Source organism: Paramacrobiotus metropolitanus, unplaced genomic scaffold (genome assembly GCF_019649055.1).
Source record: "Paramacrobiotus metropolitanus isolate TYO unplaced genomic scaffold, Prichtersi_v1.0 Parri_scaffold0000225, whole genome shotgun sequence".
In the NCBI taxonomy this organism is placed as follows: Eukaryota; Metazoa; Tardigrada; class Eutardigrada; order Parachela; family Macrobiotidae; genus Paramacrobiotus; species Paramacrobiotus metropolitanus.
Window position 1 is genome coordinate 1 of NW_026570445.1, and position 12860 is coordinate 12860.

Genomic DNA, 12860 nt, shown 5'->3' on the forward strand with positions numbered 1-12860 from the left:
GATTCGTAATCGCTACCGAAGATGCTTAGCGCACGCTCCCCTTAGAGACGGCGTTCTGAAACGGCAATTGTTGTCCTGACGGCTTTTCCACCAGCAAAGGCAAAGGCAAAGGTAAAGCTGACAACGGCAAAGGCGACGTTGGCCGACCCCGACCTAGTGCCTTACTGGGCAGAGCTGTAGAGAACTACACTTATCTGTGCGCCGTTTAACTGTCCTTGTTTATTTGGTAAAATGATTTCATAAAAATACAATTAAGATTAAAGCTTAACCGGGTGTTTATTTCTCACTTGGTCAAAGCATAGGCACATCGTTCGTTGTTGGGCGCGACTTGCAGTTTGTTTTCTGTACATGTGCAGTTGGCAATCATCCGTACTCTTCTAGCCACAAGTCTGTATCGGCAGTAGCCAAGATGTTATCACTTTATTCTGGGCGATTGAATTCTGATGCGGTTAGAAAGTCTTGGGTCGTCTGTTTCCGCTGTGTTATTCCCTCTTCCACTTGCGCTTCTTTCGGGATCTTTCTAACAGTGTCAAAACGATTTTCATGCAGGAGGCAGTTAAACTGCTGTAGGGATTCGAGGTGATCATGCGGGCAAGTGCATGGTGAATGTGAACGTAACGAACGAGTTGAACTTTTGGTTAACGTTGCGTTCAGAGTACTTAAACGTGATCTATCTTGTGCTCGTACTGTCGTACATCTCGCAGTTTTGCAGCGCTTGTCTTAGGGTGCAAAAGCAAGCCTTTGACGCAGAAAAATAGTTGTCATCAGGTTAAAAATTATTATCGTAGGTGTTATGCTATTTATGTATGATTTGGAGGCGTAGTCTTTCGCTTTGGAGTTTAAGTACGGTTTTTAGCTAAACAATAATAATAACATGGCCAGTTCGCTTACTGTAGGCTGCCCGCTGCCCACTCCGGCTGCCGAATCGTCCATTTTCCCTCCCGCCCCGATCACGAGGGCCCGCGCTCAAGCTCTGACTCTGACTCAGACTCTGACCGCTCAAACTCTGACTCTGACTACTCAAAGTCTGACTCTGACTGACCAAACTCTGACTCTGACTGAATAACCTAAGAATAACTTAAAAAACCTAAGAAACCTAAGAAACCTAAGAAACCTAAGAAACCTAAGAAACCTAAGAAACCTAAGAAAACCTAAGAAACCTAAGAAACCTAAGAAACCTAAGAAACCTAAGAAACCTAAGAAGCCTATTAAGAAACCTAAGAAATCTTCAGAGTCAGAGTCAGACTTTGAGCGGTCAGAGTCAGACTTTGAGTAGTCAGAGTCAGAGTTTGAGTGGTCAGAATCAGAGTCAGAGTCAGAGATGGAGTCTAGGCCGATCACGAGCAGGGAAAACCGTTCCGCTACCGCTTTGCGTCAAATGCATGCGCCGCTGCCGGCCGTTTTCCGTGTTTTACCGTGTGACCGTGTCCGTGTAAATAAGGGGAGATATCGCAGCTATAAAGTATAAACTATACGTACAGTATTGTATAACCACAAAAGAAAACTACAAAGAAAAGAAAAAGTACAGCATATAGAAGACTATAAAATATCGCCTATTAATGCTCAAAGTAAAACGCGGCCTGGAGACAGCATTGGGAAGTGAGTTATTTTACGCATTAATCACGCTCGTATTTCGCAATTTGCCAGTAAGATGTTATACGGGCGCAGGATGTGCGCCTTATATGGGCGAAGACCGAACTTGAAAGCGGCGCAATTAGCGCAGTCAAACTGCTCCTACTAGGGACTTATTGTAAAGGACGACAGAGAATTAAAACTGCCGCGTTTTCCCTGATGTTTAACTGGCGTTAGGAAAACAAGTACAGTTTTGTAAAGAAGTTTTTCCTGTCGATGCTAGTACTACTGTACTAGTAATCAAAATCCGATCGGTGGGCGTCCCGCTTGCCGATTTTTAAGTTTTTTTTTTCAGAGAATCTTATGTGAAAAATGTTACAAAATCGAATCAGAATTAGCTTGTTGTTCACAGCGAAATTTTCCGAATTGTTAAAACTGCTGCATGTAGCTAAAAATTAAGCTGCATTTCCGGGCGAAGCTGACGGGTATAAATTTGCAAAATTCTCTTAAAAATCGTACAAAATCATGACTACTGTTGTCATTACGGCCGTAAAAATTCTAACTTGTTTCAAGTGTTCTGAAAAGCGGGCGGCCCAAATGGCTGTCGATTTTCCCGCCCGCTCCCGCCCCGAACAGGGGATCTCCATTCTCCCGATAGCGCTTTCCGTGTGGGTGCGTCGGGGGCCATTTTCCGTGTCTTACCGAGCCCGTGAAAACAACGGGCGCTTGGTTAGACACTGCTGGAGACTATGCAATTCACCGAAATTCCCGTATAATCATCGAGGATTACATATTTTTCTTGCAAGGGTATGCCACAGAATGTTTTCATTAGTCACCACAGTGGGTTGTCGGTTGTCCATTCATTTTGCCCACCCAAATTAAATGGTGGCCAAAATTCGGTTTCTTAGTTTTCTTAGGTTTCTTAGTTGGCCGGAATGACTGGTGGCGAAAATTAATGGTGGTCAAAACGATAGTAACGGACAACACGGTGATTAACGGACAATGAGGATACGTACTTGACTGAATTCGGTCTGAGATTCCAAGTCGGTCCGATTTCTAGCTGTTAGATTGGCTGGTCGGAATTCGGGAAAGATTACTACCCGATGTTGTTTATCTTGGCAGCTTTGCTGTGATTTTGTTAACAAAGTAAAAGCAACACTCGAAGTCAATCTATGTAGTTCAGATACACCGACACAGCAATTGTTAATTGTTCTATGACGCACAACGTGATAAGTTCTTCCATACATACATTGATACATCATACATGTATGTCTGCTGTATTTAGGTAAGTATTAGGTGTTGTATGTCTGTGCTGTGCAAAGTGTTAGCGCAAGCGTCCTGTAGCCAACGGATCATGTCGCGTTGTCATCTGCTGTGCTCATTTCCTTGTCCACTGAATCTGGTTTTTCGTCGTAGTGATGCGGTTGTTGGACGACGCTAAAGCCCGTAACGGGAGCGGAACCATGCATCTGCAGGGGCACGGTCGCGGCCCAACGTCGGCGGGATACCCGATCGAGGAATGGCCGCCGGGCACGGAGGTTGTCCGCGCGCCGGAGGGTGGCACGCTGATCATTCCCTGCCACATCACCAACAACATCACGTTAAGGGTACCCGTGTATGCGACATCAGGACTTGAATACTGAATACTCTACTCTGCAATATTAGTGCTTAAATATATGCAGATTGCGCCGGCGTTCACCCGCAACGGACTCCTGACGCGCCTGACCGGTGCCCCACAGGTGAACTACTGCTGCAACTGCACGAAAGATCACTTCCCGGCCAATTACTCCATGGAGGTCCAATTCGACGACTTCGACACGGGGCCTTCTCCATCCTTCTCCCGAACTTCACCTACGCGGCCACGGGCCTGTACGAGTGTCTGCACTCCAACGGCAGCCAGCGGGTGGTGACGCAGCGCTGGGTCAGCGCCACGCTTTTCCGCCACAACGTCTTCGATCCGCCCATGCAGAACGTAACGGTCCGCTACGGCGACCCCGCGGCGATGGTCTGCGGGGTCCGCTTCAACTTCCTCCCGGGATACCTGAAGACCCGCTTCCTGTGGCGCAGCGGAGGCTACCTGTTGATGGCCGACTCCATCCCGGCGGTCGCTGATCAGGCCCGGTCGTGGTGGGGATTCTATGGGCGCTTTGAGTTCGGCATCGATGACGCGGGTCGCTGCAGCTCCACGATGAAGATCAACAGGGTCACGTGGAAGGATGCCGGGCGGTACGAGTGCTGGTTCCGCATCAGCGATCGGTTGGATGAGTGGATCATGCAGGAAGCTTATCTGCACGTCGTTTAATCTCAATCCCCGTTTGGCTAGCGGTTCGGGTTCGGAATGTGCGATTTAGAATAAGGAGATGTGATAGTGCCGAATTGTATCCTTTAGCCGCAAACCGGCGAAGCAGACTTGCATAAATTTTTACGACAGCGTTTGTCGATAGAAATTCAACGGGGTAACGCGGCGTCGCTGCTGGGCTCGATGGAAGGACTGGATAAATTGAATAAGATTTTCTTGTTGTAGTTTTCGTGTTTTCTTCCCTTAATTTGCCTTCAAGTATGGTTTGTCCAATAAAAGTGTGCATATTGTACCCGGCTTGGCTACTCAATAACATTCAATCAGTCAATCAAACCTAATGCGGTGTACCTTGGTACACGGTGATTTCCCGGCAGTATATACAGTATGACACATTTTGGTGACCTTTATGAATTATCGGCCGAAGCGTAGCGCAGATCTTCCTGTGCTCAGTGATTATGGAAAATGTGGTGTCGGTCCGTCGGTCACCACCACTCGATGCACACGTGCGCAGTTGCCTTTTCTTTTAAATGCACACATGCGCAGCGGCCGTATGTACTCCCGCCCCATGTAACTGGTGGTATCCGTCCGTCGGTGACCGCATATGAAAGCGAATAGGGGTGCAGTGGGCGTTTATACTCACGTTGCCTATATTTACATATAACTTGTGTTGTCCGTGCGTCGGCAACCGGCACCAAATGCACATATGGACGGTGGTATTTGTAACCGGATGCACAGCTGCCCCGTAGCCGTATTTACTCACACCCCATGTACCTGGTGGTATCCGTCCGTCGGTTACCGCATATAGCCGGCAGAAAGGTGGACGGGTGGATGGCGCATGTTTACAGTAATGCAATCGCATCCACCAGTCTGCCGACCTTCGGCAGATTGGCGGATGAGCTACCGCTTTCTGCCGAAGTCAGGTAGAATGGTGGACGACTCATCCACCAATCTGCCGAGCCAACCCGTCGGTGTCGAATCTGTCGATTGATCTAACAATGACACCGAACCATTGAGTGTATTCATGCTCATTGTGACAGGCAGTGCATGCCGTCACTGTCCCGGCAGAAAGGTGGTTGCAGTTATGCAATACGTTTATCAGTTATGCATAATACGTTTATCATTCTGCCTGCATGCCATCCGACATTTTTTTTAAACTTTTGAAATAAATTTCAAAATTTTTTAAAAAGTAATTCAAAATCTGAAAAAAAATGGTGGAAAGCTGGTTCGGTGTAAAAACGATCCGTATGCTAATGCGCGTTTAACGTTTTCATGGAAATTGGAAAAGGTCCGGTTTGTAACAATGAAGCAGGACCAGAAGGATGAAGCAGTACAAATCAAACACTGGTATGCAATCCTATTTCTTTCTTGGCACGGAAGCCGACCCGCCTGACGACTGGACGATAATTCTTTCGCTGAGTCATGGATAGGTTTTTACGCGTTTCTTCGTTACCCGACGCGCCTCATGCTAGGTCAACACTTCAGTTGTAAGAAAAAGTTGTACAACAAATCGTAGTCATAAAATGGGAACTACGATTTCAACAATCGTAGTCGTAGTTTCCAGGTCGTTGTAGTAATGTTGTAAAATTTTTGCAAACTGCAACACTTCCCGGCCATACTTTGACCACAACTAAATTTGAGCCAGCCCAGCAGAGACGAGATTGGCGGATATAGCCCGCTTATTCTTGTTATTATTATTAGGCGGAAGCAACAGGATTTTATTTTGTTTCATCATACGAATACATAGTTTACAAATCAGTAAATCAATCATGGTCGCATGCTATATACATATACTGAAGTATCTACAAAAAAAACTACAGTATCATAACATAAATGGAGCTAAATCAATTCTACTGACTTTGTAGTTTGATAGTTCAGTGCGGTTTCAGGTTTGTTATCACCAGTTAAGGGATTACATCACAATGATATCAAGTAATCAGCATTGTATCAAGTAATCAGTAACTGTTGGTTGCTCAAAAGAGCTAGAAGAGCTGTTTTATTTGTTCTAGCTATTTGGTATTTGGGATTTAATTGTAAATGGCATTTGCTTGTACAAGGTTGAATTAAAAATAACATCAGCATTAACTAAACGAGTATTATTAATTGCCTCATTTGCATGTAACAGAGCTGCACATATTATGGTGATTCTGGCAAAACTGCCCATTGGCTAGTTTGCTCCGATTGTTGTAGGAAGGAAGAAAAGCCCCTCCCTCCTACAACATCAATCTACAACAAATTTTCCGAAATACAACATTTTTCCTGCAACTGTCGCGTCCATACTTTCGAGAATTACAACAAAAAATGCTACAACAAAGCCGACTGTCGTGCATACTTTTTCTACGATTGTGGTAAGATTTCTATTGCATTCCGAATTACAACTAAAGTATGGACCCAAACAGACAGTTACGTACCCAAATGCAACTGACCTACAGTATACCATTACAACAAATACTAGTATCGACATGTCCACTGCGCTAAAAATAATATTCACAAACCACAACTGAGTCGACGACGGTGTTGATGGATAAATTTACATGTGCAGTTATCGTAGCAAGTCTTCGCAGTCTTGAGCGGAAAACCGACTGTGACCTTTGAGCATCATAATCGACGTACGTGTGGCTAACGTACAGACCATTCCGTGTTATCACAGCAGCTACAAATATGCAAATCGGTTTCTGACGACCACCCGGATCCCTATGAGCTGTGCTAGGGAATGGTTACAGTGAATGGACCAATCGGTCTGAAAAAGCGCTACCCTAGACTTTCGCTACGCTAGACTACCCTGTACACGATTCTGTTTGAATTATTTAACCAGGCTGTTAGTATTCATTACAGAATTCCTGCTACCAGTTCTGTGAACCGTGTATTCAGAATGATTTTGATGCTTTATACTCTTAGGTTGTGCAATAATATGAAGCTGATCTAGATCAGCTGGCAGCGGTGCCGTTCCCTGCACGGCGATTAGATCTAGACTGCGTTCCCAAGATAGATTTCTCTGATGATTGGCTGGCGTAGAAAAAAACACAGCCGGAATTTGCGTTTGCTTTATTCGGCTAGCTGTTTCGAAAGTTGTTTCCTTTGCTCTAAGTGTTGCTGCATCTTTGTGGAGATTTGAAGGTTAATGAGTCGAGAAGTACTGATTTCTATTCACAGATGCAGCCAGCTTGCAGATAATATTAGAACATCAATATGACTAACGTCTAACGTCAGAACATAAAGTAGCTAGCAGCGTTACATACCAAGCCTGCAAGATGATGCAACGTGCTAAGAATAATCGTATGTTGGGAAATGTCTAACAGTAATCATACCCGTTTCTACGATGGGGCGGCCGGTTCGCAGTACGAAGGGTCCGGTCCAGTTTATCGCTGTTACATCGTCGTCGTCGGTAATGGGATATTTTACCGTGGCGGTGGTGCTTTTGGCCTTTCTCCCGGGAGGACTGGCGTGCGCGCCTCAACCATCAGGGATCACCGTCGACCGACGTAAGTCAGCGCAGTTTTGGTAGGTCAAAATTAATTTGTAGTCTTTCAGCGCCTACCAGAGACTTATTGTAAAGGACGACGGAGAAATAAAAGTACCGCGTTTCCCTGATGTTTTAGTTGACCTTAAGAAGATATTACAGTTTTGTAGAGAAAACTATTCTCTCCTGTAGATGCTGATGATCAAAATCTGATCGGTGGGCGTCCCCGATTTGTAATTTTTTTTCCTTAGAGAATCTTATGTGAAAAATGTTACAAAATCGAATCAAAATTGCCTTGCTGTTCACATCGACATTTTTTCCGAATTTTTAAACCTGCTGCATTTGGCTAAAAAGCTGCATGCTTTTAGCTTTCCGGCTATTAATTTGCAAAACCAGTCGCTCCATCTGCTGCGCTCATTTTCTTTTCCATTTAATCTAGTTGTTTTTCGGCGTAGTCATGCGGATGTTGGACGCCGCCAAAGCCCGTAACGGCAGCGGGAGGATGCATCTGCAGGGGCACGGAAGCGGCCCAACGTCGGCGGGATACCCGATCGCGGAATGGCCGCCAGGCACGGAGGTTGTGCGAGCGCCCGAGGGCGGCACCTTGGTCATCCCATTCCCCTACCACATCACCAACAACATCACGCTAAGGGTACTCGTGTATGCGACATTACGACTGTAATATTGCCGTTTTTCGTCTGATTTCGGCTATACGTATACGATAAGGTGGGGACGTGGGCCGGTACATGGTGCCAACTTCGTGTACATGCACGAAAATTTACACTTTGGCGCACTCCCAGTCACATTTTTGTTTCGGTTTATGGCATTCTGTACCAGAAGATGTGTGTACACTGGTGTGAAAACCGTTTGTGCGCGCAGCATCCGGTTCGGGAGTTATGGCTGTTAGAAAATTCCAAAAAGTTTAAATGCATTCAGGTGTACCAAAAGTCTCATTATGGACCGCTCTCCCTCAAATTTTGCACGTAAATGCACAGAACCAAGAAAACCGTTTTTACACCGATCCAATTAATGTTCTAGCATGTTTTTCAAATTTTAAAATAAATTTCAAAATTGTAAAATTCATTTTAGAAATCGAAAAAATTGTTGAAGGCTGGATTGGTGTAAAAACGGTCTTCGTGGCCATGTGCATTTACGTGCAAACTTTGAGGGAGATCGGTCCATAATGAGACTTTTGGTACATCTGAACGCATTTAAACTTTTTAGAATTTTCTAACAGCCATAACTCCCGAACCGGATGTTGCGCGCACAAACGGTTTTGACGCCAGTGGCTACAGAGTACAGAATGTCATAAACCGAAACAAAAATGTGTTTGGGAGTGCGCGAAAGTGTACTTCCTCCCCGGACGACTGGTCAACCGCTTCCTGTGGCGCAGTGGAGGCTGCTTGCTGATAGCCGAATCCATCCCGGCGGTCGCGGCCCGCTCGTGGTGGGGATTCTATGGGTGGTTTGAGTTCGGCATCGATGACGCGGGTCGCTGCAGTTCCACGATGAAGATTGACATGGTCACGTGGAAGAACGCCTACCTGCACGTCTTTTAATCACAACCGTTGATACTTCTACCGATCATGTTGATCTGTGGCTTTTTGTGCCTGTGTATGCCCGTTTAAGCTATACGGCAATTCTGTCACGTCACACGTGTTGCTTCTGTAGTGTGCGTATTACTGTTGTTTAACGGAGTTGAGCAGACAACCGGCGAAGCAGGCTCGCATAAACTTTTACCACCGCGTTTGTCGATAGATATTCATCGGGGTAGCGCGTTGGTGTGGGGCAGGATCGAAGGGCTGGATAGATAAATCGAATGAAATTTTCTTGTATAGTTTTCGTGTCTAGAATCTTCTTCCCTTAATGTGCCATTAAGTATCATCTGTCCAATAAAGTGTGTATAAAGGGTGTATATTGTACCCGGCTTGGCTGACTACTGTAATTCTGTACGTACTGCGAATATTGTTAATACAAGTAGCAACTGTCAAATATCAGCAGCCCGCTTGTTCTGTGGCACGACTGTTGCGCACATATCTGTTACTCATTTTGCTGCTATGACTAAGAGAAAAAACTGCAAATTTTCTCACCGCTGATAGCGGATACCCGCCTGGAAGACATCAAATCTAAGAGCATAGTACATTCTGCATTCTCTGCCATGGACAACACAGCACAACAACTGCAAAATGAGACATTAATTTCATCTTAATGACATGTTTACATATATAATTTTTTTCTGCTTGCAAAGCTTTGGTGTGCCAATTAGGCGTGGATGATTCTAGTTAAAATTAGTTCATTACATGTTTGCACAGTTAGTAATTAGTACAGATAAGTTAAGAAATAAAACCACTTCAGTACGTAATACACTTCGTCCAACCACTTACCAATACAGAACGTTTCCTGTTCACATGCAGCATTGCCTCGCATTAAAGCAATCCTAATTCTCTGCTGCAAGAACTGAGTGGACCGCTTTTCTTGTGTCCGCTCAGAAAGCATTTCACCGAGCGAAGACATGTTACATTTGGATTCCTTACCTCATGCACCCATTAACAGAGAGTTGATCAACTCAGTTTTCTGGTTTACTATGTGTATATTCAGTTTCCGCCATTTAAAACTGCGCGTCCATCCGACGACTTCCTGCGTTGTAACGCGTAGCGCTTAAACGTAACTTTGAAGTTGTCTTCGTTGTATGTAGTTGTGCTATTTTGCGTTGGTTAATAATTTTATGTGCTCGTATAATTCCTGTATTCTGTATGGAGAATTATGTTCACTTCCAAAGTCATTCTTCGGGAAATTCAGCAAATTCAGCCAGTGCAATCAATCCTACACAACATTAATGGACAAATGTACAGGAAGACAGGTGCGGCGATGTTGTGTTATGTCATTCACTGCTCATGTGACAAGCCGGATACCGAAATAACTGAGCAAAGACGAACTGAAAATTGTAACGGCATTGTTACAAACTTCCGGTTAAGCAGCACCGGTTCATCTGCTACAACCTACCCTCGCTGAAGAAGCTCCGGTTGGCGATCCTGAAGGTGAAGGGGAATCGCGCCGGGTTGGTCGTCAGCACATCCGCCGGATCCCGAGCACATCGTAGGGAAAAGTGTTCCGCGCATTGCGCACATGCCATAGCCTGATCATAGATGGAGTAAAAATGCCATTTCCCGTCCACCGACGATCAGGCGTTGACAGTGCGGCTGAACAATCCACAGCATTTCCGGTGCAGGCTGGTTGGTCCAACCGAAGGATGGAATAACCGGATGGAGGTAGCTGACTCTTAAAAGCATGTTCCAGAGTCAAGAGTGAGGAGAGGCCAACCTTATAGAGATGTCAAGATAAAGGCTAGACAAAGCGGAGTCCTAAATAAGTACTTCGTACAGGCAGTGCTACAGCTTAGCAGTGCAGCGATTTGTGAGACTGCTCACAGGTAATTCTAATGATTATTCAATTAATAACTTGCTCAGTACAACGGCCAATATGAATTGCCCACAAATCTAAAAAATATAAGAGAAGAACACAAGAAAACCTAAGAAACACAAGAAAAACCAAATCTCAATAAATTGGACAACGTGGATCAGTGCACAAAAACTCCTTTAGGCGTTACTTGTTAATTACACAATTTACACTCACCATCCGATCGGGAACAACAAGATTGCGAACACTACTCAAGTAGTTCTCATTAGTTGAAGAGAAGTTGTTAAAATTGCAGTGCTCTTAACAATTTTTCCTTAACAGTTTGAATAATCCACGGACCACATGCACGCATAAGAGTCCCTCGAAGGAATGTAGCAAGTGTCCTTAACTGCGTCTAACCGACGGCAGAGAAGAAGTGACTATATACGATTAGTACTGTATATCGACTGGGCGAAAGCTGGCCGCTGGTGCTCTGTGATTGGACGACAGGACGATGGCGGCAGACAGCGGAGGGGGTGTGGCTATCGAGGAGGGCGGGACATGTGCATTCTGCAGTGCCACCGGAAATGACGCAGAACGGCCCATGCGCAGCGGTACTAGTAATTATTATATTTTAAATCAAGGTTAAATATAATTATAAGTTAAATATTAGTTGTTGAGCGTGTTGACAAGAAACAGAAAGAAAAGACTACAGAAGCGCAGATCTGGTCTATGGCAGTCTTTTTTGAAAATACTTATTTTACAACCAATACACCATATACACCATATACGCCATATACACTTGAATATTGGAAATCCGCTAATTAGGAGAATAGTGGATGTACACGAATTTGGTACCATGTACCGGCCCACTTCCCTTAATCAGGAACATTCAGCAAGATTTCGATGCAGCAAGATGCGCTGCGTATTTCATTCGGCAACTCATTCATCATACAGAGACCGACGTTCTTAATCTGATACGGACGTACTAAGCCCAGGTGTATCATGTGATTAATGTACTCCGCAGGCACTAGATTATTTTGCAATGTTCTATGCTTGTCATAGATGCGCGGACTGCACTGGCTGAAGGAAGGACCTAAGGAGACCATTTTAGGAACTGACCACGGCCGTGGTCGTAGAAAGCACGGGCCACCACCAGGGTCACCGCGATCAAGACCACCTCGGTCCATATCAGTTTCTGCTGCTGATCGGCCTCTTTCTGCGGGTCCTTGCGGTAAGGGTTGACCAGCCTCCAACTGCCGACAACATGACCTGCACCAATACAATCAGCAGCATTAGCCCAGCCGATGTCGACGACGGGTTGGGGAAACAGTTTCTCAGTCTTCCGACGCCTTTAGTTGTTTTTATCACTTACAGAGCAGTAACATGATGGCTCCAGAAACTAGCGTAACAGCGACGTTGACCTCCCAGGCTTTCCAACCCTCCAACCAAGTGAACCAACCTTCTCCAAGTCCAGTGCCATCACTTTCTCCATCCATGCTGGAAGGCGTGGCCATCACTGAAAGCAGAAGTCAAACACACTGTTTTATGATGAAAGTGAGATTTCGTGTACAGTCTTCAAATCCTAACGTACCGGTACACCACTGCCAGAAAAAAAAGAAGAAACTTGTGAACTACGCAAGAGCGTCAAAAGTACCTGCAACTGTAAGATTAAGTATTAATCTGAATTTAGAGACTTATGAATTCTGGCCGGGTTTAGACAGGTAGAATGAATCCACAAGAATGTCTGAACAGTGTGGTGCCGTGTGCAGCATCTGCTGATCGGGAAGATGGGATAAAGTATAAACAATCGATATGCATCCCGTGCGCCGCGTCGGGATTGCGCGCTGAACCCGTTTCCCGCACCGCTCTGCGTCCGTCTTGCCGGCGACCGATGGGGCGGGCCAGTTGCGAAAGTAACGCCGGGATTCGGCGCTTCTGCACGTACTAGTACGTATTAAAGTTACTACTGTATCCCACAGTAACCGTTACGCATTCTCTGTGCATGGGCGTGAAAACTGCAGCTGATCACCGTATACATTTCCAAATCTAACCGAGGATACCAGTTTTCCCTGGGACGCGTATGGAAAAGGCGAGCGCGCGGTTCTACTGAAATGCCACAAAGGAAGCCGAAAT

General features: G+C 45.4%; 2 protein-coding genes and 1 long non-coding RNA gene across 8 annotated transcripts; 2 read left to right on the plus strand and 1 right to left on the minus strand.

Annotated features, from left to right (window-relative positions):
- Positions 1-3003: 3003 nt before the first annotated feature.
- LOC129601273 (uncharacterized) lies at positions 3004-4168 on the plus strand. Its single transcript, XM_055500044.1, has 2 exons — positions 3004-3179; positions 3255-4168. The coding sequence occupies exons 1-2, from the start codon at positions 3092-3094 to the stop codon at positions 3872-3874; spliced, it is 708 nt and encodes a 235-aa protein (XP_055356019.1). The 5' UTR covers positions 3004-3091; the 3' UTR covers positions 3875-4168.
- Positions 4169-6923: 2755 nt separating this feature from the next.
- Positions 6924-9326, plus strand: LOC129601264 (uncharacterized). Of its 5 annotated transcripts, none has more exons than XM_055500031.1 (3): positions 6924-7350; positions 7768-7980; positions 8615-9326. In XM_055500031.1, exons 2-3 carry the CDS (start codon positions 7786-7788, stop codon positions 8885-8887), a joined length of 468 nt encoding a protein of 155 aa, XP_055356006.1. In that variant the 5' UTR covers positions 6924-7350; positions 7768-7785; the 3' UTR covers positions 8888-9326. The 5 variants fall into 5 exon arrangements, with proteins under 5 accessions (XP_055356006.1, XP_055356004.1, XP_055356002.1 ...); XM_055500029.1 differs by having other exon boundaries at positions 7784-7980; positions 8055-9323; XM_055500027.1 differs by having other exon boundaries at positions 7784-7980; positions 8615-9318.
- A 909-nt stretch (positions 9327-10235) lies between these two features.
- LOC129601272 (uncharacterized) lies at positions 10236-12512 on the minus strand. 2 transcript variants are annotated; one of them, XR_008692202.1, is made up of 4 exons: positions 12382-12512; positions 12100-12243; positions 10962-11996; positions 10236-10649 (listed from the first exon to the last, which is right to left on the minus strand). It is a non-coding gene; the product is annotated as an uncharacterized LOC129601272 (long non-coding RNA). The 2 variants fall into 2 exon arrangements; XR_008692201.1 differs by having other exon boundaries at positions 12325-12449.
- Between the last annotated feature and the right edge of the window lie 348 nt (positions 12513-12860).

Coding starts and splice junctions, on each gene's coding strand:
- LOC129601273 (XM_055500044.1), top strand. CDS start 3,092: ATGGCCGCCGGGCACGGAGGTTGTCCGCGCGCCGGAGGGTGGCACGCT. Junction 3,180..3,254: donor CCAACAACATCACGTTAAGG/GTACCCGTGTAT, acceptor AAATATATGCAG/ATTGCGCCGGCGTTCACCCG.
- LOC129601264 (XM_055500027.1), top strand. CDS start 7,188: ATGGGGCGGCCGGTTCGCAGTACGAAGGGTCCGGTCCAGTTTATCGCT. Junction 7,351..7,783: donor AGGGATCACCGTCGACCGAC/GTAAGTCAGCGC, acceptor TTTTCGGCGTAG/TCATGCGGATGTTGGACGCC. Junction 7,981..8,614: donor CCAACAACATCACGCTAAGG/GTACTCGTGTAT, acceptor TTTTGACGCCAG/TGGCTACAGAGTACAGAATG.